The sequence below is a fragment of the Takifugu rubripes genome, chromosome 13 (genome assembly GCF_901000725.2).
Source record: "Takifugu rubripes chromosome 13, fTakRub1.2, whole genome shotgun sequence".
Lineage (NCBI taxonomy): Eukaryota > Metazoa > Chordata > Actinopteri > Tetraodontiformes > Tetraodontidae > Takifugu > Takifugu rubripes.
The window spans coordinates 18,213,024-18,238,033 of NC_042297.1; the positions used below are offsets into that span (position 1 = coordinate 18,213,024).

General features: G+C 48.4%; 1 protein-coding gene across 7 annotated transcripts in view; it reads left to right on the forward strand.

Annotated features, from left to right (window-relative positions):
- Positions 1 to 25,010, forward strand: part of sox6 (SRY-box transcription factor 6) — a 104,535-nt gene that overhangs the window by 22,487 nt on the left and 57,038 nt on the right. For all 7 annotated transcript variants that reach the window (XM_011610181.2, XM_029845736.1, XM_011610183.2 and 4 more), the window contains 2 exons: positions 11,548 to 11,788; positions 13,919 to 14,129. In XM_011610181.2, the coding sequence (XP_011608483.1) occupies positions 11,548 to 11,788; positions 13,919 to 14,129 (452 nt within the window). The remainder of the gene's footprint in view (positions 1 to 11,547; positions 11,789 to 13,918; positions 14,130 to 25,010) is intronic.

The window sequence follows — 25,010 nt, forward strand, 5'->3', positions numbered from 1 at the left end:
TAAACATATATCAAACCCGAACATGCGGAGTCACACCCCCGCTTCCCCTTTTCCTCCCAGATTTTTTCCGCCCCCCCCCCCCAATCAACCACCCTGTAGGATTTTGGGGTCCAGCGTATGTTTTGTGTTCCGGCCCACCCTCCTCCATGTTCGGATTCACTCCAGCACAAAGATTTACTCCCCCCCCCCCACCGTATCTCCGCTCTCGCTGGGATTCTAATTAAAAATTTGTGCTGTCATTACATACAGAGGAAGTAAATAAGGGAGCGTATTTACCGTCGGCTCCTTTCCTCGTCAGACACCTTCTCCGGGCTGCAGCGCTGCTCCCTAATTAGGCCGGGCTCATTAGGAGCCGCAGCAGCAGCATCTGCCTTTCAAAGCTGCTGTCAGCCAAACTTTGCTAAAGCTAATGAATCCTCTTTGATTTCTTTTTCAAAAGGTCACTTATTTGATTAAATTAACAGACCCCCCCCCGAACCGTCGGGGGCAATCTCAAAATAAAGGACGATTTGACACCATTACGCCGCCGTAATCCAGGGGAGAATCCCAGGAGGGTCTAAAATAATGCCTTCTGTTTAAAAGTCACGCGCCTCTGTCGGCCTGAGAGCTGCAGCCATCAGCACGTCCCCGTTCATGGATGAGTCCGCCTGTTCCAGCGTGACCTTTGACCTCGATCTGCGGGGAAACCTTCCGGTTATTCAAGCAAACCCATTACGGTGCGATTAATCCCGATCCTTCTGTCCCGCGTCCTTTTTGATTAAAGATGAAGAGCTAGCTGGGCGATATCGCGCGCCGCCGCCCTAAGGCAGCGTTTTGCTCTGGGCTTTTTGCCCTTTCGCCCTGGATAAGACCCGGGTCCAGGAGGGGCACTGGGCTGACGGGGGCAGGGGGTTAGAGTGGGGATGAGGACAGAGGTGGAAAATCCTGCAAATCTACTAACGTCTGCAGATGTTACTGAGTTAGGAGCACACGGAAGGCAGCACATAGCTGTTTCATGACTGTAATGAGTCACGAGTTTGGGTTTGTGTCACACACACTCGAGCGGTTGCAGCAGTAAAAGTGTGTGACGGTGCCGGATAAACACACACGCACACGCGCGTACGTACTCAGCCATTGTTAAAAATACATCAAACTCCTCGCCTTTTAATCTTCGTCACGTCACAGGGAAATAACGCCAAACTCTCAAAGGCAACACAAAAGTTGCGCGGCCTGCATCTATCAGGGGTGTGTGTGTCGTTGTAAATCTAACACGGTTTCATTTCACATCAATTTTTCATCCGTGGTTGGGAGATATTTAACAGGTTTTTGTTTGTGCATTCAAAGAGACTGAGAAAGTGAGAGCAGGTGGGTGGGAGAAAGGGGAAGGAAGAGACGGAGAGAGTGAGAGCGAGAGAGGCAGACGGACAGAGAGAGAGAGAGCGAGAGAGGCAGACGGACAGAGAGAGAGAGCGAGAGAGGCAGACAGACAGTGAGAGAGAAAGCAAGAGCGAGAGGGAGAAAGAGAATGTCTGTCTGCTCCCAATGGGCCAGACCTCCCCCTACATTTCTGCCATTATTTGATGTAATGAAAGGAGAAAGTGTGTAACATTGAGATTGTTAATTAATTTAGTCTAACAAGATGAAGATAAATGAAACCCACTGAAGGTTGACTAGGCTAAGGGGCCCACTTAGCATTTTCCTGCCCTCCAGCTCTCTCGCTCTCTCCCTCTCTCTTACACAATGGAGCCCAGCTAATAGCTGCAGCACCGAGCACAGCACTGAGCCCTCGTCCAGGAAGCTCTACTGTGGAACTTTATAGTGAAGTATTTTACCCATAATCCTGTTTTTATCGTCACATTGCTGCTCAGATCTACAGAATCATCACACAAGACATCCAAGACCAGCGGAACAAAGTGACGCAGATCAAATGTTGGGACTGAATTTTCGGAACACTTCCTCTTTAATGGCAGCTTGGGGGCCATTTGACGGCCAAGAAAGACAAAAAAGCAAGCTGGACTTAAACAAAGCCAGACATTTGTCATCATCCGGAGCTCATGCAGGCAAATCAGTAGTCTATCAGAGTCCTTTCTCAGTGGACACTTTGTACGGGATCTTGGTGGCAGCACAGACCAATCATTATGGCGCCCATTCTTTGCTCCCTTAGTTCTCAAGTCATCAACAATGGGTTGTTGATTGTATGGAAAACACCAGAACAATTATGCCCTCTGTTTTGGTGAAATGGCCGCTTTTTAAAGTGCAATCTTCGATAATGGCCTCATTATTGTTATTCTTGGAGCGGGCCGCGCGAGAACGAGAGGAGCTGCCGGCGGTACGTCATTATTTCGTGAATTTCGATTCGCCCGTCGCTCGGCAAAACAGAATCGCGGCAAATTAAGTGAACGGTGGCGTCCGTCGCCTAAAAGGTAGCGCTCGATGAGCTGTTAATATAAAAGTGGTGAAGAAAAGAGGGAGGATTAGAGCTGTTACCCTGGTAACTCCAACTTCCATCTGCGAGGCAACAATGAACTTGTGTTCCTCCAGCACCTTTACTTGGGGGAGGGGGGGGGGAGGGGAGGAAGTGAGTGTTTTGAAAGGACAAGACCCTTTTTAACAACAAAAGTGGGATCCAGGCCTAATAGGCTCTCTGGTGCGAGATGTTAGGCGAGATCACTGGGGGAAAGGCGAACAAGAAGGTCAGTGTGTAATCCTAGGACACTGAAGGTCATCCAATAGCAGGTTGTTGCCTGAATCCGCTTGTCTAACCAATAAACAGACAAAATAAGGACTGCTAACAGCGCATCTGCTTCCAATAGTGACCCGAGAGCCAAAACGTGCACCTCCCACCCTCCCCCGCTTACGTAAGCACGAGAAACCGAACAATTACTCGCAATTTCGGCATCCATTTTACTAAAACAACAAAGTCTACGTCACTTTTTCCACGCGTTAGCTTAGCGCTCATATTAATGGCACTTTCCTATCTTTAATTTTTGGGGCGGCAGAATCGCTCAACAATAATCTTTATCCTTTAATAATGATATCCCGGGGCACCTCCGCGCTGCGTTTCTCAGCACATAAAACAAATTTACCTACGAAATGAAAAAAAAAAAGGTGGGATTATTGCTGAAACGTAATGGAGAGCTGCTACTCTGAAAATGAAGAGGCTGAGTTATAATGATAGGACGATGGAGGAGCGCTATGTGTTTCCCTCCCAGTTTTATGTCCCTTATTACAGCTGTAATACGTCTGCTCACATTAAGCTAATTTATGGCCGAGGCCAGCGAAACAGCAGTACAGGTTAATGAATTTGGCATTACTAATTAAATGTTATTGAGGGATGAATATGAATCCAGGGGGGGATGGAGGTGGGGGTGCGCTGCAGAGAGAGGGACGGAGGACTGTCCTGCAGTTGCGGTCACTGTCTGTGGACCGCTGTCGGGGTGAAACGGAGGACAACTTTCTTCGGCGCAATGTCAGGGAACAATCCCGTCCATTATGACAGGAGATGTGCGGGATGACGCCCGTCAAAGCAGGAAAATGTGAGAAAAGAGGAAGCGTGACGCCATTCTGTGTATTTGTTGTCAGATCTGATTAGCGTGCCCCCACTTGATATCAACTATGGGACGAAGACGTTGCATTCAGCCATAATGCAGCTCCGCGTTGCTATGAGGAAATTATGAATGTATTTTCCACTGCAGGCTGTTAGATCAAATTTAGCCCCCGCTAAACGGATTACAGAGGCACCGTTTTTCTCGTTAAGGGTGTATTGTTGCCATCCTGTGTATTACACGCACAGTTTAAATCACATTTCATCCGCCACACTTTCTCCCCGCCTCGCACCTCTGCTCTTCCGCGTCTGACACGCTCTCCCAGAGAGCCGCGCTTTTCCATTTGGATTTCAATTATCATGTTAGTTTTGTGATTAGACTTTGGTCCTCCAGGAATCAGACCTCTCTGTTACTCCCTATCCCACTCTCTCCCACTTCCCCTGCAATCACCTCCCATCTGATGAATTGCACATGTAATTACGGAAGTGATTGAATATGCAGATCGCTGTTGACTCTTGGCGCGCGGTTGTGGCGTGCCGGGTGTAACTGCATCAAATAAGGGTCTCTGATAATGAGGGTCAATGTGTTTAGTTGGAAGCTCCATGGTGGAGGCGGGGCCTAGACTATATTGCCACAGCTCTGAGGACAGTTTGGGGACTTGGCACTGGACACAGTCAAACATTACATCCAGCCCAGACCAGCCTGGACTGCGAGGCCAGTCTGGCAGCGCACCCGACGTGTTTATGAATCAACCGCCATGAGGTATTTCCTCCATGTTACACCATGTTGCTACCATCGTCTTACACCCTCGTCCCCATGATGCAATCCCTCAGAGCCTTTGAAAAGATGGGAGTGAAGCACTTCACGGGCACGCCCACATGAGGGGGTTGTGGGAAATTTTGAAACATTTGATAGCTTTTTGAGAATCCTGGCTCACAAGCAAAGTTAAAAAAAAAAAAAAGTTGCTAATGCTGTAATTTTTTTGGGATTTTGCTGTTAAAATACTGGGGATTTGCTTTATGCGCTTCAGCGGGTCCAAAACCAATACTCTCGCTGTTCCCCGCATAAACCCTGGCCTTACAGACTTTCTCAGCTAAAGTTTCACACAATTGAGAATGCAGGGAAACGGAAGAAAATGGGTCCCATATTTTTAGCCTGAGCTATAGTGATGTAGCTGCCATTTATAGCACATGCCAGGCTGATGCTGGACAGCTGCCCCGCTGACACCGGAGAGGGGGATTTATGGACTGCACAGGCTCTCCACAACTTGGTCCCAAACGCGCAGACATGGAGGCGGAATCAGGGAATCTCGTCACAACCTTGCACCAACACAGTAGGAATGGTCAAGATAGCGTTCCGTGCTCTGGGAATGATCTGGGAGCGCTTTGCACGTACACATCACGCGGTTGCAAAGGTAGAGAGAACAGGGACGACCTTGTTGACTAACTTTTATCTTAGCCGGTTAAGTTAAAAGTTGACTCTAACTTACTCTAACTTCTTTTGAAAAGTGCATGTGGTGGGGCGGTGAAGGCCTCCTAAGGGCAGTCGGGAGAGGTAGAAAAGTGAGGCTACGCTTCAGACATGAGGTTTGCTCTTTACTGTAAAGTGTGCAGCGACCTTTGTCGAGTCCACGCTATTGTTTGCAGACTAGTTGTACACTTTAGGCTGTGAAAGACACATCTGCTACCCTGAACTCAGAGGAGGGCAGATAGACAGCAGGGCGAGGGTCCGTGTGTACGTGTGTGTGTGTGTGTGTGTGTGTGTGAGTGTGTGTGACCTCAACAACAGTCGCTAAATATCAAATATTTGTCTGGCCTTCGCTCCTTATTTACCTTCCTTTCTGTTAACTTTGGTTAAAGAAATTCATCCCTGATGGATTTCTGTTTCTCTTTGTTAACTGCTTCCTGCCTTCCCCCCCTATTTAAAATCCATGATATAGACAAACATGCGTGACATTTATAGAGACTTAGTTTTGATGCCAGATGAGTATAGATGTCCCTTAAAATCCAATCAAAGTCGCGCCCATTTTCACCTTATTTGCTGATTGCGATCCAGGCGTTCCCGGGACAAAGGCGCTCTTTGTGTAAACGCGGCTGCAGTCGAAATGAAGCAGTTTGAGATTACCAGATTATTTCCTACCGGCCCCGCGCGCTGCAGCGCCGCGCCGCGCTGCGCCGAGGCTGAGCAATAATGAGTGCGGTGGCAGGGAACCACAACAGAGCCGAGGAAGAGGCTGCCTGGGAACCAGAGGCCTGTGGCCCGCAGCCAAACACACAAACACAAATCCTGCTGCACACTTGTGGCTTTTTAAGAAAGCAATTTAGTTAATGATTTCATTTTGAAGCACTGTCATGATGCATGTGTCCTCTGGGCACGGAGGAGAAGGTACTGGTAAACACGCGCTTCCTTGACGACCACGCAGAAAATAACATGCAGTGGAGCGTGATGCGACATTTGTCATGAACACGCCGGGAGGTGCGCCACTCGTCTGTCTCCTCTTCCCTGTGTCGCTCTGGACAAATGCAGGAGAGCTGAAGCAGGGTACGAGTTGTCAGACACATGGTTAGCTGCAGGCCGCTGAAGCTGTTTCAGTTAGCATCCGATCCACTATAGCGCTCCCTTTCCCAAAATGGAAATACCCCCCCCACACACACTCCACAACCACTTTTTTTTCTGTTCAGCCATGTCTGTCAGCTCTCTGGTTTTATTAGAGCTCTGTTCCATGTTCATTTACTCAGCTTTTCTCAGCGTTGGTCTATGAATGAAGCCGCCTTAGCGTTGCTAAAGCAGTAGCTTCTACATGTCTTCCGTGAACCAAATTTTTGGGCAATTACTCACATCAGCGGCCCTGGCTTCTGGTTTTCCTCTTCAGGGCTCATTTTTTCCCTCTCTCCTCCCGTCTCTCTGGTTTTTGTATCAGCTGTCAATCACTCACGGTAACTTTTAACTGCCCCCAAACAGAGCCGGCACTGTATGCTCGGTCCTGCGCTTCCGCCTGGCTTCTTCCCGTCCAACCTGTCAGGATGACACACACTGTTGCCCATGCTTGCTATTCAGCACTGGCAAATTAATTGGTTTCAGTGGTTTAAATCAGCAATCAATGTCAGTTTCCCAACATAATAAGCCTTAATCATAAATCCTGGAGGTGTGGCTCGCCTGACCCCTATTCATCATGGCTCCGCTCGATGGCCTCATCTGGGTGGAGCAAATGAACTACCCCTGTTTTGATTTTCCAATTGACGTGTCACATGAAACGTGGCTCCTCTCTCTCTGGCCCGTCTCCTCGCAGCACTTAAACCATGAAAAGCCTCAAAGACAGAGATGGAAAAGAAATTCAGCGTTTGTGAGCGGGGAGAGGCGTTTGTCTGCCTTCCCTTGTCTGAGCATTCTCAGCGAACAATTAAGGGATTCAGGAAGAGATAAAGAATCGCAGTAAAGGGGGGGGGGGCCTCTAATGAATCGGAGTTGGGTTTAACTGCAGCTAATGAGCTGTTGTCCTCCAGCCCCTCAACAACAGAGCTGCGTTGGACCATAATTTTTCCCTTTAAGGACAAAATTGCAAACAAATACAGAAACTGTTCAGCTTTTAATCACGATAACAATCCAAAAAAAAATCACGTGTTGCTTTATTTCTCTTTCTATCATCCATTCTTCTATGGAATGGAGACCTCTTTGGGAATTTGGGACACTTCCCATTGCTTCTGTTTGGACCCCTCCTCCCCCCACGGAGATGCTACGCTGGATTTCTTGACGTCTGCTGCATAGAAGTTATCTTCTTTATAAATGACAGAAGGGACCTGGCCTGAATGGCGCTCTGTTTACTGTTGGACAAAAAGCGGGGGCCCCTGCTATATATTTCATCTGTCACCGCCGCTTTTCTGTCCTTTAACAATGCCCAATTGTTTCCATGAAATTTTCAGGTTCCCTGAAAAGGAGAATTCTGTATGATTATGTTCCTGCCAAATTCCGATCTCTGTTTTCCTTCTGCTGCTCACAAAGGGCTCATAACTTACTGTCAGCCGCGAGGCCGGCCACAAAGCTCCACTGTTGCTCGGCAAACAGGCCTGTGTCGGCTGACGGCTCGGCTCGCTGTGAGGTTTGCTTAAGTGCGGCGGCGGCCGGAGGCTCTCTGGGAACGCCGTCTCTCCGGCGGGTCGTTAAGATGAAGAAAAGAAATGACGGGAGGAGAAAAGAAATTTGGGGAAAAAAGGGGGGTAAACCAAAAAAAAAAAGAAGCTGCCTCCCTTGTGTCAGAGTGATTCACCCGTTCAGACACGGAAGCAGTTTGTCTGGTGCAGCTTCGTGGTGTCGATGAGAACATCCAGCCCGTCCCTCTGCTGGCAGAGAGCGTCTGTTAAAGACCCGAAGTCAGTTCGCGAAGAAAGAAATAAAATGCTAGTGGTGATTTTTTTTTTGGGAAGGCCATCCTTCATTTGTGAAAGTGCACGCACGAGTGAACTTGAGTGTCCGGGTGAACTGAGAGGCTGTTATGTTATCCAGCTCGGAGCTTGTGTCCTGGGATCAGGAAAACGACCAATGGCGCACACCGGAGGAGGGGGAGGAGGGGGGCAGGGGAGGAGGAGGAGGAGGAGGAGGAGGGGGAGGAGGGAGGGGACGGCGAGGGACTCGGTGTGTGAGTGCTCATCGACCCTCTCTGAGTAGACAGACAGGGACACTTAAGCACTCTCACACCTGCATCTGCCTTCGCCTTGTGTAGGGGGCAAGGACGCCAACCACGCTGGCATGGCAGCTGCACCAGCGCATAAAGTCAGATACAAGGCAGTTCCTCCAGCGGCATACTACTGCAAATAATTTACCCTGCAATGTAATTATCAATGCTCTGCTCAGTATGTAAAGTGCGCACTTCAGGTGGCTGGCTTAATTCGCTCTGGGCAGCTATCGTTCGAGTGCGGGCTTTCGCCGCGGTGGCGGCTAATAGACAGGCACCAGGAGGGAGAGTGAAGTGAGAATGAAGTGGCGCCGTAATTGAGTTGACTTTTTGCGAGGCGAGGTCAACAATAATGGCGGAACAATTCAAACAAATTCGTTTAGACAACTCTCTAGCTGCCGTACAGTGAGCTGCCTTGTTGGAAAAATCTGTATTTTCCCAACCATTTGCTACATTTTAATGTCATTATCTGTAATTACTTTGTCGACCGAGGCTTAAGAGATTTAAATCAACTTGCGTATCGCAGATTCAAAGTGACTGCAAGAGGAGGAGGAAATGACTCCAGCACTCAGGACAGTATATGAACAGTATATGCACACACTCGCAGTCTTAATATGTGTGTGTAAGGATAAAGAGACTAACGGTGCACAGTTTACAGCCTGTGTTACGAGTTGATTATGTACCCAGGAGCCTGGCTGCTGCACAGCGTGGCACAATCACAATGGAGGGTGACAATTTAATTGTGCTAAACGGTGGATTCCGTGTCAGTGCCCCTCCAGCTGGGAGCTGTCAGGTAGTAATATCTCATTATGGCAGGTGAGGAACCCAGAGGAACCCCACGGCGGCACCTGTTAGAACACGAGGAGCCCCTAAAGGGAAACGCGCAGATGATTCTCTCTCTCTCTCCCTTTCTGTCTCTCGCTCACATGCTTCCAAGCCCCCAAACCATTTTTTTTTGGTTTTATCATTAATGATTACACACTTTTTTTTTTTTTGCAAGCTTATCACCACCTTTTGCAAAATGTTCCGCATGAGTCGGGGTGGTTTATAGACTGGGAAAAAAAAGATTAAACTTCTGAATGTTTGAGGCCTGTTTTAAAGACAGTAACAGTAATACTAATATACTAATAATAGTGAGCATTTATGGGCGGGCTGCGTGCACGAGTAACTGTGCAAGCTCTCCTTATCCCCCACAATTTGTGACTCCCTCATCCGCTCTGCCGATGCAGCAGGTGCCAAAGGTGCAAGACGTTAGCAACAAGCGGGACATGTGTTGTTGGGGGTGGGGGTTACTTATCACCATTGTCTATAAAAGGTAAACAGTGTGACAGAGCAGACGTGAAAGTCACTCAGACCCTTTTACGATGAAAGAAGAAACGAGATACCCCCCCAACCATCCTCACCACTCCCCCCGCCACCCCGGTCACAAGACCATGAAGATGAGCGGGGCACAACGCTCCTAATGCGCACCAATTAAACAGATGGTTGTTTTGCACGATGATGAAACACTATCGGGGGGAACAATTCATGAGTCAAAGCATTCCGGGTCATATGAGACCGCGGCTGGAGACCTTGAGTCCTAATCCTTCATATGTGCGTAATATTGTCAGCTATATATAGAGCGTTTTCTTCTCCAAATGACCCCCCCCACACACACACACACACCCACCACCACCCCCACCTCCCCACTGCACCCCCGCACGCCTTGTCTCTGCCTGGAGTCCTCAAAGTCACTGGGTTGGGTGTGTGTGTGTGTGTGGGGGGGGGGGGCTCTTTAGGAAGATGGTGCCTGGTGTGGTTATTGATTACTTGTCAGTCACTCCTCAGCTGTTCATTGTTGTTGTTTAATCAGGCATAAAGGAGGGCAGCCTGTTGGGGATTTATGAGCTCTCCTCTTGAGTTCATCATCTTTTCTCTGTCGTAAATTAAAGCTCATTCTGGACTTGGTTTTTCCACTCACAAGGAGGAAAATAAGAGGTTATTTCAGCGTCAGGAGAATGCGATTCGTAACCATGCGCAGGGGGTGAAAACAGCGTTTAGTCCGAACGTTTTCTGTGAAATGGAGCTGATTTCGTCTCATTCCTGCATCGTGCTGCACTGGGAGCCCCCGGGATCTGAGCCCTGTTATGATTCCCATTCCAAATATTAGGAATAAAACACCCAATGCCCTCAGATATTTTCAGAGAATTACTGCCACACTTCCCCTTCTCCCCGCTCGGTTACATGAGGCAGTGTGGAAAGGGGGGCTCAGAGAGGAGGGGGCGGGGGGGGGGTTCTCCTGCCTTAGCGCAGCCCTCCCAGCTCCGCTAATAAATTATTAACTCCTGCTGACAAATACTGTTATGGAGCCTGCCGCAGATCTGTTGCATTCTTTAACAAGATTGCTGTAGACACATGTTATAGGAAGATGGAGTCTCCAGCGCTCGCGCTGCCTCTCTGTCCCCTATTGTTGCTCACGCCTCGCTGGGTTGACGGATGGCTGGAGACCAAAGCAAAAGTGCCGGAGAGACTGAATATTTCAGTGATAAAATAATGCCGCCTGATTTACGGCGTGATACAAAAGCAGTGCTTTGTTTCACTCACACACTCCATTGAGGACGAGCCGCTTGTGGCGGGCCTTTTGCGTGCATGAATAAAATGTGCACAAACACACACACACACACGCAATCCATGTCTAATTACCATTACATAAATGTTATGAACTTTGATCAGACTTTTCAATCCACCAGTTCTTCAATTTAATTAAAGAAAACAGTTGAATGGATGGCTCCAATTAAGGGCCAGGGCCCCTGTTCTGGACCCAGGAAGTCATGGCCATGAGACACAAGTCTCATGGTCCTGGCTGGCCATCTACCTGACTATGTGGGTTTGTTTGTACAGCTGCTGCTACACAACATTAACTAAGGCACCCGTTGTTCAGATCCACAACGGCTGCCCTGGTAGAACTGGGCTAGAAAGAGAGAGAGAGAAAGAGAGAGGGAGTACAACAGTCTGTCACTGTGTCTGAGTCTGTTTATACCAGCATTTACTTCATAGACCTCTAATGTCTTCTGGGGTCAGTCTAATTTCTGGTTTGGAGGCCTGAACATCAACACACATTTTCATTTCTCTGTACAATGTTCAACAAAGGACAATCAGATTAGCTAAAGCCTGCGGTATCTATGATCAATCCTCCATGTAAGTTCCTGCATTAGCTGTCCAAGACATTTACGCGCACTTACGCACAACTTTAATGTGATTTCATTAATAACTCCAATCCAATTACCTTATCTGTACGATAATATGAATTTTTGTGCTTGTGAGCTGCCGTCTGCTCGTCCTGACCAAGGCCCCTCTTTTCTCGTCGCCCCGCAGCAGAGTCATGTCTTCCAAGCAAGCCACGTCTCCTTTCGCCTCCGTGGTTGACGGGGATGATGCCATGAGTCAGGACAACTTGTCGTGGGAGAAAGAGGAGAGCGCAGAAGCCCACGGCACGCCGCAGCTGCCCCTGCACAGCCTGCTCCACGCAAAAGCCCAGCACGAGGAAATGCAGCAGCTCAGCAGCATACCGCCGGAGAGCGAGTGGGACAGCCTGGTGTCGGCCCAGCAGCGCATGGTGAGACATAACAACACACAAGAACCGCATAGGTTCTGCAGAGGCACTGCTTCCACTTCATTGGGAGGAGTTGATGACTGGTTTTGTATCACGTTTTGTTGCTTTTGTGCAAAAAGAAAAACCCTGTGTGAGTTCCTGTCCGCACTGTTTTATTGTCCTCGGCGTTTGCGATCAATAATCAGCAGGTACTTTTCCTGACCCAGTAAGATCTGCGAAACCTCTGCAATCATCAGCCTCCAGCTCTGCCAAAACACATCAGATTCGGCAGAATTATGCCGCCCTTGTCAAACGGCACCGCGGAAAACCACAGCGTCATCTTATGGTATTGTTATTGACAAAGGTCTGAGTAAAGGTCACGTTTTTGCAGGGAGAAACGGCGTTCACGCTAAGGAGCGCAGAGCTCTTTGAATGTGTGGGAAGAGGAGGGGAAGAACAGACCATTGTGAGCTACAGACAGGAGAGGCAGGTGGTTGTCAGTGACAGACGGATCGGTGGTAAAGAGACCCAGAGGGCCTCCGAAGCAGCGCCGCAGTTGGCCACCAAGACCCTCCACACGTCAGCGCTGCAGCCCAGACACATGGGCAACAGTGATAGCACATAGCTTAAGAGCCTGACGGGGTGGAGACTTGACAAGAAAAGAGGGGCTCAGGTGTTGTCTTCATCTGTTGCAAAGAGAATCTCTGTAGAGCGTTTCGGCCCCAAGAAAACAGTGCAAGTCTACAAAAACAAGAACTGGCAACAAAAAAAGAAATGCGTATTTTTGCTGCACAGAAATTAGAGCGCGTTTCACGGAAGTGACTTCAACCGCACAAAGGGGGAGGAAGATAAAATGGAGGGTGGTGGGCAGAGGTGGAGAGAAGAGGAGGGGAAAGCATAAGGAGAAAGGAAGGAGAGTGGCGTTCGTGCTGATTACCTGACTCCACTGCTGTGCCGTACGTCTGTGGGGGCTGTGCCCTGAACCGGTGCCAGCTGATTAACCCGGCGCTGCTCCACTCCCCTCGAGCACTCTCCACCGTCTCTGCCACACTGCATAATCACCCAGCCCAGGGCAGGGAGGTGCGGCGTTGGCTGGCGCTGGGTCGTGCCACCCTGGCGCTTGGTACCAGACCACCCAACACACCGCTGCAACGCCGCCTGGAGCGCGACGTGAAGCGCACAGATGAGGAATTGGCACTTCCTCCGGCGCATTCCTTTCATTTTTTTTTTTGGGATTGTCTGCCGAGCTTTTGCTTTTTAACCCTTCGCGACGCAGCTGTCGGAAACTCGCTCCTGCGCGGCAGCCGCGCAGCAAGAATTCAAACGTGCGTCTTGTTTGTTCTCTTTACTACGGAGGGCCAAAGTTTAAATCAAAGCTAAGTGTTCCCCCGTTAAAAGCTGCAAACCCGGCTCCCTTTGGCTTTCTCAGACTCCACAAACCATAATTAACACCACCTTATGTCAGCCACAGTCTGCATGCTCGCGCGTTCCCTCCAAGTACCTCCCCCCCCCCCTTCCATCCGCCATTCTTGCCTTCATTTCCGTCATGAATCTGTTTGTGTGTGGGAAGCACTCAGCCAGAGACAGAACCTTTGGTTAAATACTAAACCATACACAGGTGGGACTGAAAAACAACAACAGCTCGAGACAGGATGCAGATTTACGACAACTGAAGGCACTCAGCTGAGAATAAGTCTCAACTAGAAAATGAACAAATTACACAGCAGTCATCCAAACACAAATGCACACTCAAAAGCAATTTGAGAAATTACAGCTGGGAGACATTTTTTTTTCTTCCCCGTGTCGTCTGGTGCAGATGAAAAGTAAAGCTCGCGCGTATTATGGATGTGGCCCTGTGAAAGTATACTTCATCATTTCATCTCAGTTTTTCACTTGTCATGTCTCATTTACGAGTGCGGCTCTGTTGAATGCACAGAAGGGCCCGAGAAACGGCAATTTTTAGTGGACGGATTGCCCCTACGCCACAAAAAAAAAGAAACTAGAAGTAGACGAAGCAATCAGTGGGTTTGAAAGGAGAGCTGCTGAAAAGCTAAATAGAGCCGTGACAAAATGTGAAAAGATACTTCTCATTTATTACAATTTCCGTCCAGCGTCGCCACCACGCCCCCTTTTTCAACTCTTCTTTGTCTACAGGAATCTGACAGCAATAAAGTGTGCTCCCAGTACTCCTTCCGGAACAATTCCACCTCCCCGCACAAGCCAGAGGAGGGGGCCCGGGAGCGAAGCGACATGCTGAGCGGATCAGCGTTTGGAACTCCGGAGCGCCGTAAAGGAAGCCTGGCAGACGTAGTGGACACACTGAAGCAGAAGAAACTGGAGGAGATGACAAAGACAGAGCAAGACGGTATGACCCCCTGTGTGTGTGTGTGTGTGTGTGTGTGTGTGTGTGTGTGTGTGTGTGTGTGTGTGTGTGTGTACTTTCCTTCTCTTAAGTGGTCCTAATATTCCCCAATTTTTTCCCCCATTTTTTTGAACGTGCACCTTTCTGCAACAGCCAGCTCCTCCTTCTTGTATCTCAGTCCCGAGCCCTCACGCAGGCGCACGCCACACGGGAATTCTGACGTTACTGTGTTTCCAGTTTGTTCTGAGCTTTTTCCAGTGTGACAAAGAGCTGCGTGGCAGCGCGCCCCGGCGTAAGTGTGGTCCGCTGCCGCGCCAAGGCAAACTATTTCACTATAAAATTCATTCTGCTGACCCGGTGCCAGGAACATTACCTCTTTTCTACGTCTCCGGCCCTTTTCTCTGAGGTTCCTCACAGTTCGCTGTACTGTTAACAAACCAAACTCACTCTTACCTGTCACATGTCAGATTGATTAAAAGTTCAATTGTAATTCGGAGCAGCGTGAGGTTTCACCATGTTTTACTTTCCTACAACGGATGAAAATCCGCCTTCACGTAGGTTTGTGTCATAACTACACCCTGCTGTCTCTCCCACAGCCTGCAGACTATCGAGGGCATGGTGGAAAAAAACAAATATTTGAAAGTGCTGCTGAAACGCATCCCCCTTCTTAATTAGGGCTGTAGTAATGTAACTACACCCAATCAAATGTTTAAACCCTCGGGAATGCATGTGTCTCATTTAGTGTCTGGGGAGCTCTTAGCTTAAGCACTTTATCATATGAATAAATTAGACCTCTGTTAGCCTAAAAATAATTTGCCACTTCTTTTTTAAGTGTTCCTTGGGTGATCTTTGTATCAGAGTGTCAGATAGGTAACCTTTCAGCCATGTCCTAATGTGAAGGCTGATTATTTGTGTTCTGAAGACGGCAGCGGACGACTCGTCTTCAATGATTAAAAACTGGCCCAGTGACCACAGAAAATTGATTAAATTCTACCAAATTTACTTGCAAAAAGCCCGTTCTTACTCCTAACTCACCTCCGTTTCTACGTCCCATGCAGACCCTGAAACATAAAAACATGAAACATTGTTTTTTATGCTCTAGGACAGCAAATTAAACTCTTCCAACAGAGATGGTCCTGGGATGTCTGACACCATCGCGTGACCTAGAGTCAGTATTGAGCTGAGACCCCCCCCCCCCCCCCCCCCCCCCCCCCACTCCCCCCAACCCCCCAGGTTTGAAGTCATGAATATTATTAGGAATAATTCGTTTTCTTATTGCTGAACTTTTTCAATCAAAACTGAGCTCGGGACACTGGAGAATATCGACTCTCAGCACCGGAACATTTTCAGTAAAGCGTTGAGTTCTGTAACCCCCCCCCCCCACCCCCCACCCTTTATATCCCTGAGGTAGGGATTTATTTAGTTTGGGTTGTGCAGAGCTGATTTCCAGGAAAAGATGGTTCGATGCTCTCTGCAGTGATGGCGAGTGTTATGCTAATGAGCCCCAGCTGGTGAAGGCTGGTTGTTGCAGTAATTTAAATGGTCAAGTGCATCTTGTAATCCAGGGCCGTATGTTAGCGCCGAGAGGAGTGGCCGCTCTGGAGTGCAGTACAGCTGTTTTAATCTCTTGTTAATAATAGAGGCTCGCTCTGCCTCATGTGCCATGTACCGCCGCCACCTAAGCAAACTCCCTCGTCGGGAGGAAATTAGTTTCCGGGGAACGCTGCAGAAGACAAGAGCCTCCGAAAGTTCAACGGGGTGCCCCCGAGCCACGGGAACTGAGAGATACTCTGTTCTTGAGAGTGCTTGAAGAAGCTTCAGCGGTGATGATCAGTGATTACTGTAAAAAGGAGTGGGAGGGACTCTTTAAAGTCAAAAAGAAAACCTCCAGAAAATGCTGCCTGTCTGTGGAGAGAGAGAGAGAGAGAGAGAGTGAGAGAGAGAGAGAGAGAGAGAGATGCTGTTGGGGAGATTGAAAAGGACAGGATTAACCTTGGAGAGGCCATTTGTTGTCTTAATGATGTTGCTAATGTGCCACAGGCAACAGATGAGCTAAATATATCGCTTATCTAAGCGTGACAACTGTTGTGTCTAATTCTGCTGCTTCGGTGCCTGCCTGGTCCGGATCACAGCGGTCCTCGGAGACGCCCCACATGCTGCCATTCTTCTCTCTGGCCTCTTTGTCTGGACACGAGGGTTCATTGTCCTGATGGACGTAGAAAGAATGCAGCGACCTCGAAAATAGCCGCCCGGTGTCCTGCGGCATGTTCTGCACATGCGGAAGTGTACCTGACACACAGTTAGGATGGTTTTCATGTCCCTCCCATTTCTGACCCTTTTGGAAAAATAAGTCCAAACTGAAAGAACGGCACCAGTCAGGTTGTAACATGACCTGTGGCAACAGGTGAAGGCCATACTAGAAAACCCTAAAAACATTAAAACAATTGAAGCGTTCTTAGCCTTTAAGACATTGGTTCCTCCACCCCCCTCATCTCCAATTTTGTACCCTTTCACCCTCTCTATCCTTCCACCCTTCCTCTCCATTTCTGGTCCTTAAAGTGCTTTAAGTGCTTGTGACTGTGCTAATGAATGAAAATGTCCTCCCGGCAGTGAGCGCCGCATTTAGCTGAATAGTCACCTTTGCTGTAAAAGCTCTATTAGGCCCAGTTGCCAGCAGGGCTAACGATTGTGCCCCATGTTTATTTACTAGGTATTGTAAATGCATTATTTATGGATAGGCCTCTGGACAGCACTTGTCAAGAGTTAAAAATGTCAGTATAAAGTATCGGGTGGGGGGGTGGACAAAAAATAGCCACCATTATAAAAATTCAAGGTGACCTTGATTTGATTCACAAGCAATTAGAACAGTTTTATATAATACACTAAAGTATGAATCAATACTGTGCAAGTCAACACGGAAATGCATGCACGCTGAGCCTTTACGATCGTCCCCCAGGACAAGGACGAGGGCTAGGGATAAGCTTCACGCGTGAGGAATCCGGGGTTCTGCTTCCCGAGCCAATGAAACCAGAACCGCAATGGATCCAGTTATCATCGTTTGTCCTTCTCGTGTTCTTAATGGGCAATTAGGAGCAGGTCTTACTGCATCTCTGCGTCTGGTCAGTAGAAGATAACAACCAAGGCGTGATGATCGGCCACCGTCCAACGTTGTGCGATGGCGGGACACTACTTAATTAGTGTCCTGATTTTGCAAGAACTTGTGTGGACGTCCTCCCAAAGCAGCAGGTAGCCAAGCTCATGCGCGAGAGCTGTCAGGACGTCTTTCTCTCGCCTCTGCCTGCATCACCTCTCCTTTGTTTGTAAGTGTAATCCGCCCCACCGGGTGTGCGTATTATCACTGTATAATGACCGTGCGGCAGGTTGTGCGCGAGCGGCATTGTGAGCGTAGCCCCGGGTCATTATCCCACTATTACAACAGGCCATGTAATGAGATTCAGGCATGGGTGAGAAGTGGCGGAAGCGAGGAGCATCAGTCCACGGCCCCGTCTGCCGTCGGCGCCACTCTTCCCCGCGGCCCTGAGTTGTTTAATCACAGAACTGTCGAATGATCCGCGAGGAAGATTCATTTATTTTTGATGCAGCGCACTAAAGATTCTGGAAAGGTGTAACACCGAGCCCCTGACTCCATGCATAGGCAATAAGGACCGGAATCCAGTTGCCCGGGTCGCTGGTGTTCGGGCCCTTTTTGACACGTAGGCCGCTCTCGTGCAGCTTCTCGCCGAATGATGCGAGGCATCTGCGACCCTCCTGGCAGGACACACACGCGCAGGCCAAACATCAGTCGAGCGCCAGCCTCTCTCCTGCCTGCCATCTCTGCTCCTCCTTTAAGTATCTTCTCTCTCTACTATCATCATGATTTCAGCAGGCTACTTATTTTAATGCACGTAATCTATTTGATCAACTAGCCAGTGTAAATTGGTGTGTGCGCATGTGTGTGTGTGTGTGTGTGTGCTGGCTCTCTTGGCCTGTGGCAGGCAGGGCAGCCCAGCGGAGCAGCGCTCTGGTCTGTCACTTTTGTTTGAATAGGTAATGTAGATCTGTTCAGGCTGAAGAGACATGAGCTGGAATCGCTTGTTAGGACACATGATCAAAAGCAGCTCTCTGCTCGCTGCCAATCAACCCTCTTGTCGCCCTGTGAAGCAGACGTTAAATAGATTTTTCGGCTGTACGCCGCGGGCAGCCTGCCAGCCTGACATCTGAACTTTCAAAAAAAAAGAAAAAGCGCCATCCCCTCCAACCTTACTTCCTCCTCTCCTTGACATGCTTTTAGCCTGCCTTTTTCCTGCCCTCCCCTCATCCACGCCGGCCCCGTGTCGTCCCAATCGAGATTTCTCCTTCAAAAATCTCTGTCTTTTTGGTGGCCAACTTGCTGAGCTCGGTAGCAGGAAGAGCAAAGTGGCTCATCCGCCCCCTCCCTTATTGGCTCTCTCTGCTCCAAAACAGAGCCCCCGCATTCACACCCCCCCCACCCCCACCCCCTGAGATGGGGGGGCAGGGGGTGCCTGGACAGGTTTCACTTTACACCAGCTAAGATGCAGATTTTGTTGCGCGTTCATAAAGGGGAAATCTTTCTGCTGTCTTGGTCATTCGGATGACAAAACAAGCAGCTGCTTCTTCAATGTGCCATTCTTTGCATTCAAGATCACCTTCCCCCGTTCTCATATTCCGATTAGTCAACAGTAGCAACTGCTCCGGAGCATTCCAGGGACCATCTTCCTGGGTTTCAGCTGTTGAGCGTGTCCCCCTGCACCCAGCGCCGCACAAAACTCCCATTGTTGATCCTGCCTTAGTGGCTGCACAGGAACCCCTTGATAGGAGGAAATGGGTGTCTGTGAGAGACAAATCACAGCCAGGGCTGCACAGAGGCTTGTTTGTCTCCACATATTCACACACCCGCGCACATGTTGTAGGTATGTCTCGGCAGTGACGCCACGGCCCGCGGTAGCGCGGCCGATTGCCTGTGATACGTATATATATTTAGATGGAGGGAGGAAAAAAAGCCCCTCTTTGCATAATGTTGACACTTAAGGAGAGAGAAGCTATTAATGTCGTTCTGTCTGACATTTGCTTGTGAAATGAAGAAGCTGCAGCGCAGCAAAGAGGGGTCTGCACAAATTTAATAGCGTGGGGGGGGGGGGGGGGGGGGGGGGGGGGGGGGGGGCAGCGGAGGGGGGATGGGGTGGCCGTTCCACAATGGGATGGGGTGCAGAGAGAGGGCACATGTGTCCTGCTGTGTGTGTGTGTGTGAGTGCCTGCAGTGGGTCCCGACTCGTGTGCCAGCTCGGTATCGCTGTCCTAGCCGTGGCATTCAGCTCCCAGGCATTCTCCACACATAACTTGACAAAGGAGCAGGTGTCATCTGACCGAGGATCAAAATAGTGCGAGCGTAACTCACACCCTGGACACAGACGGTCTCTGTGGCCTCCTAATGATTTCGGGGCTTGTTCCGTAAGCCGTTCGCACATCCGCCAACCAGCAAAAGGATCCGCATTGACGCAGGAAAACATGACATTCGGCGTACTTGCACTAACACGTTTGCATTGTTTCGCTCTGTTTCGTGTGTTTTTTTTATTTTCCTCCCCGCTCCGAGCACGCATGAACGTCTCATCGGGGTTTACTCCTGAACAAAGAGACTCTTTAATCAGCAGCGATCACCAGATGTTTCCTAACACTTCTTTCTCCTTGTTCAATAACATTACAGCAGATGAGATGTCAGAAGAAATGAATAGAAATGTGTTTTATTGCGCCAAGGAGCCCGGGTGCCAATGGCTTTAATTATTTGACGAACATCGTCTCCCTTTGGAAGAGTGAGAAAATTGTTCCTCAAGTCTCCGCCGGGCAGGGCTCGGTCCTCAGGCCACGTCAAGCACACACCCAGCCAATCACACAGCATTACTTTTTTAAAATTAGCATTAATTTCCTGTTGCTGTCTGGCTCTCCCCCCACCTCGCACGGACAAGCACAGACCTGGAAAAATGGAGTGCTCAGACGTTATAATCGCTTTACCTCCTTTTTATTCTTCCCTGTCACCATTTTTCTGGGTGGCTGGCATTTGGTTCTACAAGCCAATATTGTCATTAGCTCTCCAATTGTGAGTCAGACCAGTGAGCTGGGTGACTTATGAGAAGCACATTTCTCCATCGTTGCCCAGCAGGTCTCAGCCTGAACACAGTAGCTCTGTATTCATGAAGGACCTGGGCTGAATATGAAGGGGGGGGACCCCCACCTCCCCCAACAACTGTGCTTTAAGTCATCCGAGCGCTTCTTTTTGTGGTTTCCAGAAAGCATCGGAGTTTATATTTTCCGAAAGGTTTTTTAGATTTTTCCTCCCGACGTTTATTATTACGGTGTGGCGGCAAATTGCGGCGCAAATATAAAGCGTCTGGATCCAACTTTTTCCTGCAAGACAAAGAGAAATACAATCTCAAAATAGTGGCTGTCTCGGTGTTCCAGTCCGGTGAGCGCTCGCAGGAACATTCCTGAACTCTTGGCATCTCGGTAAACAAAGCTGGAAGTGGAATTCAATAAACGCCTTTAATTACCGTTTGAAAATAAGAAATAGTGTTTCTTTTTAAAAAAAAAAAAAAACTCACTCATTTAAATAGAGAAACACCCAGCAGCACCACATCTGGGCTGGTTTGCTCTTGTAATTTGTGTTTTTTAATCTCTCAAGCACATCGCGGTGGCCCAGCGTTTATGATGAAATAAACTTTGGATGTGTCTCCCCGACACTTGGCTTCACTGTGCACTGTAATGCATTCATGTGGATCCTATTAGTCTCTTTTTGTCCTTGCAGAGTCAGACACCCGTTAATTTACTAAATCACACCAAGCAGCCATGATCACACACATCTACACGTCTATTAATTTAACATAGATGAATAAATGTGAATGTTTTCCAGCACTGATTAGCAGGCAAGTTCAGATTTGACAGTTAAATTGTAGCGTGCACACCCCCCCATCCCCAAAAGAAAAAACCCGAAAAAAAACCTGCCAATGCAAGGTACCCGGTAATTCAATTCTTGTGAGAAATTATTATAATTTATTACAGCATGAGGACGCTAATGATTACCAACATCAAATGGAAATTATAAATTAAAATGATCCGCACGTGTTTCTTATCGCGGGTCCTTTGCATGTGATTTTAGAGTCTTTTCCCCGGTTTCTCTTTTTTTTTTTTTTACATTTTTTATTTAAATTGTAGCACTGCCATTTTAGAAATCAAGCTACATTTTCAGTTCTTGCCCCCCCAATAATGCCGCCATTTAAAGGAGAATGCGATTTTATCCGACCTTTCGTCTCCGACCTTCTCGGGGCTTTTCAACGTGTCATATCAGACCTGGATTCTCCGATATTCTCCGATTCTCAGCCGTCTGTCCCAGCTCCTCTGCTGCCTGGATGAAGGCTGCCCTGCAGAGGGGCAAAGAGCCGACAGAGGGGAAAGTTCCTTTTGCTATCGAGGCGTTTAATGGTCCTCGTTCTTAAAAGTGACCTTGTGGGGTTGAGAGCGGAGCAGCGCAGCAGCTCCTTCCAGATGCACACATGGCATCCATCGGGGGCACAATCACGCACAGTCCCAACACCTCAGGCTCGGACATATGTTGAGTTTTATTTCATTCTTCTGACATTAATCCTATTCACCAGCTGTTCTGCCAGCTGCCACTCTCCGGCTTAAGGGGAGATTGCAGTTTTGGGGGGCTCTGAGTGCTGGTTTATCTTGGCTCCTCATCTGCTCCTCGTGAAGTTTGATTGGATTTTTTTCCTCTCGTCTTCCTCGGACTTCGTGTTTCTTCGGGGGCGCCTTGGATTTTTCCAGAGCAGATTTGACTTTGAAAGTTGGCTTTTTCTGGACCCTCTGCGGGGGCCTGACGCCGTCCAACATTAACATTACTGATGGGAGGTTTGTGATTGGTGCTCTTCAACTCCTCCAGCATCTGTTGGACTCTCAACTCAAACCTGCTCACCTCACATCTGCTAACGCCGTTTCCACGGGATTAGCCCGAACATGGCCTCAGCCTGTACGGTTATGATTATTGACATATCGGGGCTGACGTATTTCACATTTATGTGCATTGTCTGGAAGCATACTCAAGTGATCTCAATGTCATTTCTGCTGAAGTACGGCCGGGCGGTCTGCGAGCGGGGGCCTCAATGAATTGATCATTGCTCACCGCTCACTTTAATAATTCAAGCCTGATTGCCACAGAGTGCCGCAGTAAAATGGATTGGGAGAGGTCACATGCTGCTCAGCTCAGGAGGTGAGGGCCCTCGGGGACGCTTAATTCATATATGCTTGATAGACACGTGTCCTATTTAGAGAGGTCAGGGTGCTGCTTGTGTATACGTCTCTGCAGATCGGCCGGGTCAACCTGGTGGGATTAACGCGTCGGTCAGTGCTGAGGAAAAGGAGCCGAAAGATGAAATTTGCCGAAATAAAAGCGGTCGCTGTGCGGTCACCCATTATATTGGGATGAATACATAATGGCGCTCAAACCCCCCCCCCCCTTCCCCCAGAAAGGAGGACTGGAACTGTGATACTCACTTTAGACTTAATCTGTAGTAGCTGAAGCGCACCTACTCCAGGTTAGCTACGGTGTATTTATAGCAGCCGTTTACATGACTGAACAGGATAAGCTAAAGGTGGCTAACTGAGATGCTCACCAACTGGAATAATGATGAGGTGTCAGTTAAAGAAAGCCCACCATGAGGTGCAGGTGCTCCACAATGCTCCAACATGTCAGCTCCTTTTTATTTATGCATGCCAGAACTACTAATTACAAAAAAATGGAATTATTTAACTGCACCTAAAAGTCTTCTGGAACGGGGTAGAGTTTATTAAAAGCGACGACGAGGGAAGGTAATTACCTGAATACCAGCGCCGACGAACTGTTGTGCTCCGAATGCCCCCCGTTCGCTCTTTAGCGTTTCCATTGTGCGGCATCACCCGGGTGTGTAACCTATTGCGTTCCGATTGCTCCCTTGCAATTAGTGCCCTTTTTGTCCTCACTTCAATGAGGGCATGATTATGGAGACTTCAGGAGTATTTGCAGCATCCAGCAGCTGTTGTCTTGGGAGCTACCGGCTGAATGACAAAAACATGTTTTCTCTCCGCGTCTCACTTCCCACTCTGCCTCTTCTAATTATTATGTTTTATTTGGTGTGATGATGGGGTCTTGTTTTTAGTGTGTCTGTGATTAAGATATTCAAAGGACTCCTTGGAGTGTGTGACAGTCATTTTCTTTCTTTTCTTTTCTCTTTTTTATAAGTCAGTCTCGACTTTTGATTTGTTTCCTGTGCAGCGAGAGTGGATGGGAAATGAAACGCCGACCTATCATTGTCTGTCTGAGAGACGCAGTTTTTTTTATGTTTCGGCGAAGGAACGGCGCCTCGGTTATGACGGGCTGCGCGCTCGAAAGGTAGCAGAGAAACCGCCTTTGTCTTTGAAAGCTATTCAGGTTCATTTCTTTGAGATCATTCACGCGCCGGTCTCACATTTTCCTCATAATCTGCGCACGTAAGCATCTTATTTTGTAGGAGCAAACAAGCGAGATTGATGATTTCCTGCCTATTGCATGAAGTAAATGTTCGTGACCTTTAAGCAGTCTGTTCCTTATGCGCTCAGAAAACCCACAAACGTTGCTTTAACTGTTTTATATCAAATCAGAAAGCATTTGCTGACTGCTTTAAGCCCAGTTTCCCGTCTTTCTGCAGCTTCTCCTCGTGGCATTTTCCCCCTCTGCATTCAGGGAAGACAATAATTGATATGGTCAGTGTCAGTTGATCATTGATTTAGTAATTATACGTTTCCCCTTGAGGCCGGGGCAGCTAATACACAAGGCCAGCGCTAGCATGCGTTATCCGTGACTTATGGTTAATTCCACTGTGCTGGATAGACCTCTGTTCTCTGCCAACTCTTTCTCAACGCAACAAACACTCAAAGACACGTATCTCCGTCCTGCCAGCAGAGCTCAAAATGTGAAATCATTTGATGGCTGACAGCTCAATGTGGAGTAAAAGGCCAGTTGTTACAACAATCCGTTGTTTTTGTGGGCCTTCTTTCTGCACCAAATCAAGCTTTTCATATTTTAAAATGCAATTTAAATATATATATAATAATAAACTTTTGCCTTCATGATTCATTTTGCAGCTTCGCCTGATATTTTAATTTGGCAAATGAAACCTTTCAGACCTCTGTGTAGCACTGGCTTAGCTGGACGTCATATCTCTGTGTGCGATCTGCAGAGCAATTTTGAAATAAGAGTTGAACTTTGAAGCTCTGTCTCATTACTGTCCATTTTACAGGTAACAAGATTTGATGGGTTTGTTGAACTGAGCGTTCCTCCAGGTTCTCCAGTGTGCAGCGACTGTTTGAGCCGATGGAGCTCCTTAAATCAGCTGTAGAAACATGCTCACGGGCAGCGTTCTCCTCTGGAAATGTGACTTATCAAACAGAATACTTGTCTTTTGTGAAGATTTACGAGGATCATTAGCTTTGTTTTTCCTACTGTAAGGAGATGTCGCCTAATCTGGCCCGCTCATCTCAGCTTTAGGTGTCTAAATCTGGCCCACATCAATAGATCAGAGGAACACCTGTGCAGGAACGCTGCACCGCATAGATGACAACGCTGATAGGAGATAAACCCTTCTTTGAATTTAGCAGAATTAAATCAGCGAAGGCTGCGCACTTTCTTCCGGCCGCCGCTTGGAGAATCTCACATAAATCTGCGAAAAAGAGTCGAGGGCAGTTTTCCAGCTCTACAGCATCCGCCCCAGAGAGGAGACAATGAGACCCAGACAGGCTTAAAAGTCCAGAAACCGTTCCTCTCTCACTGGGAACACGTCTTGGACGCCCACTCCAGTAGTT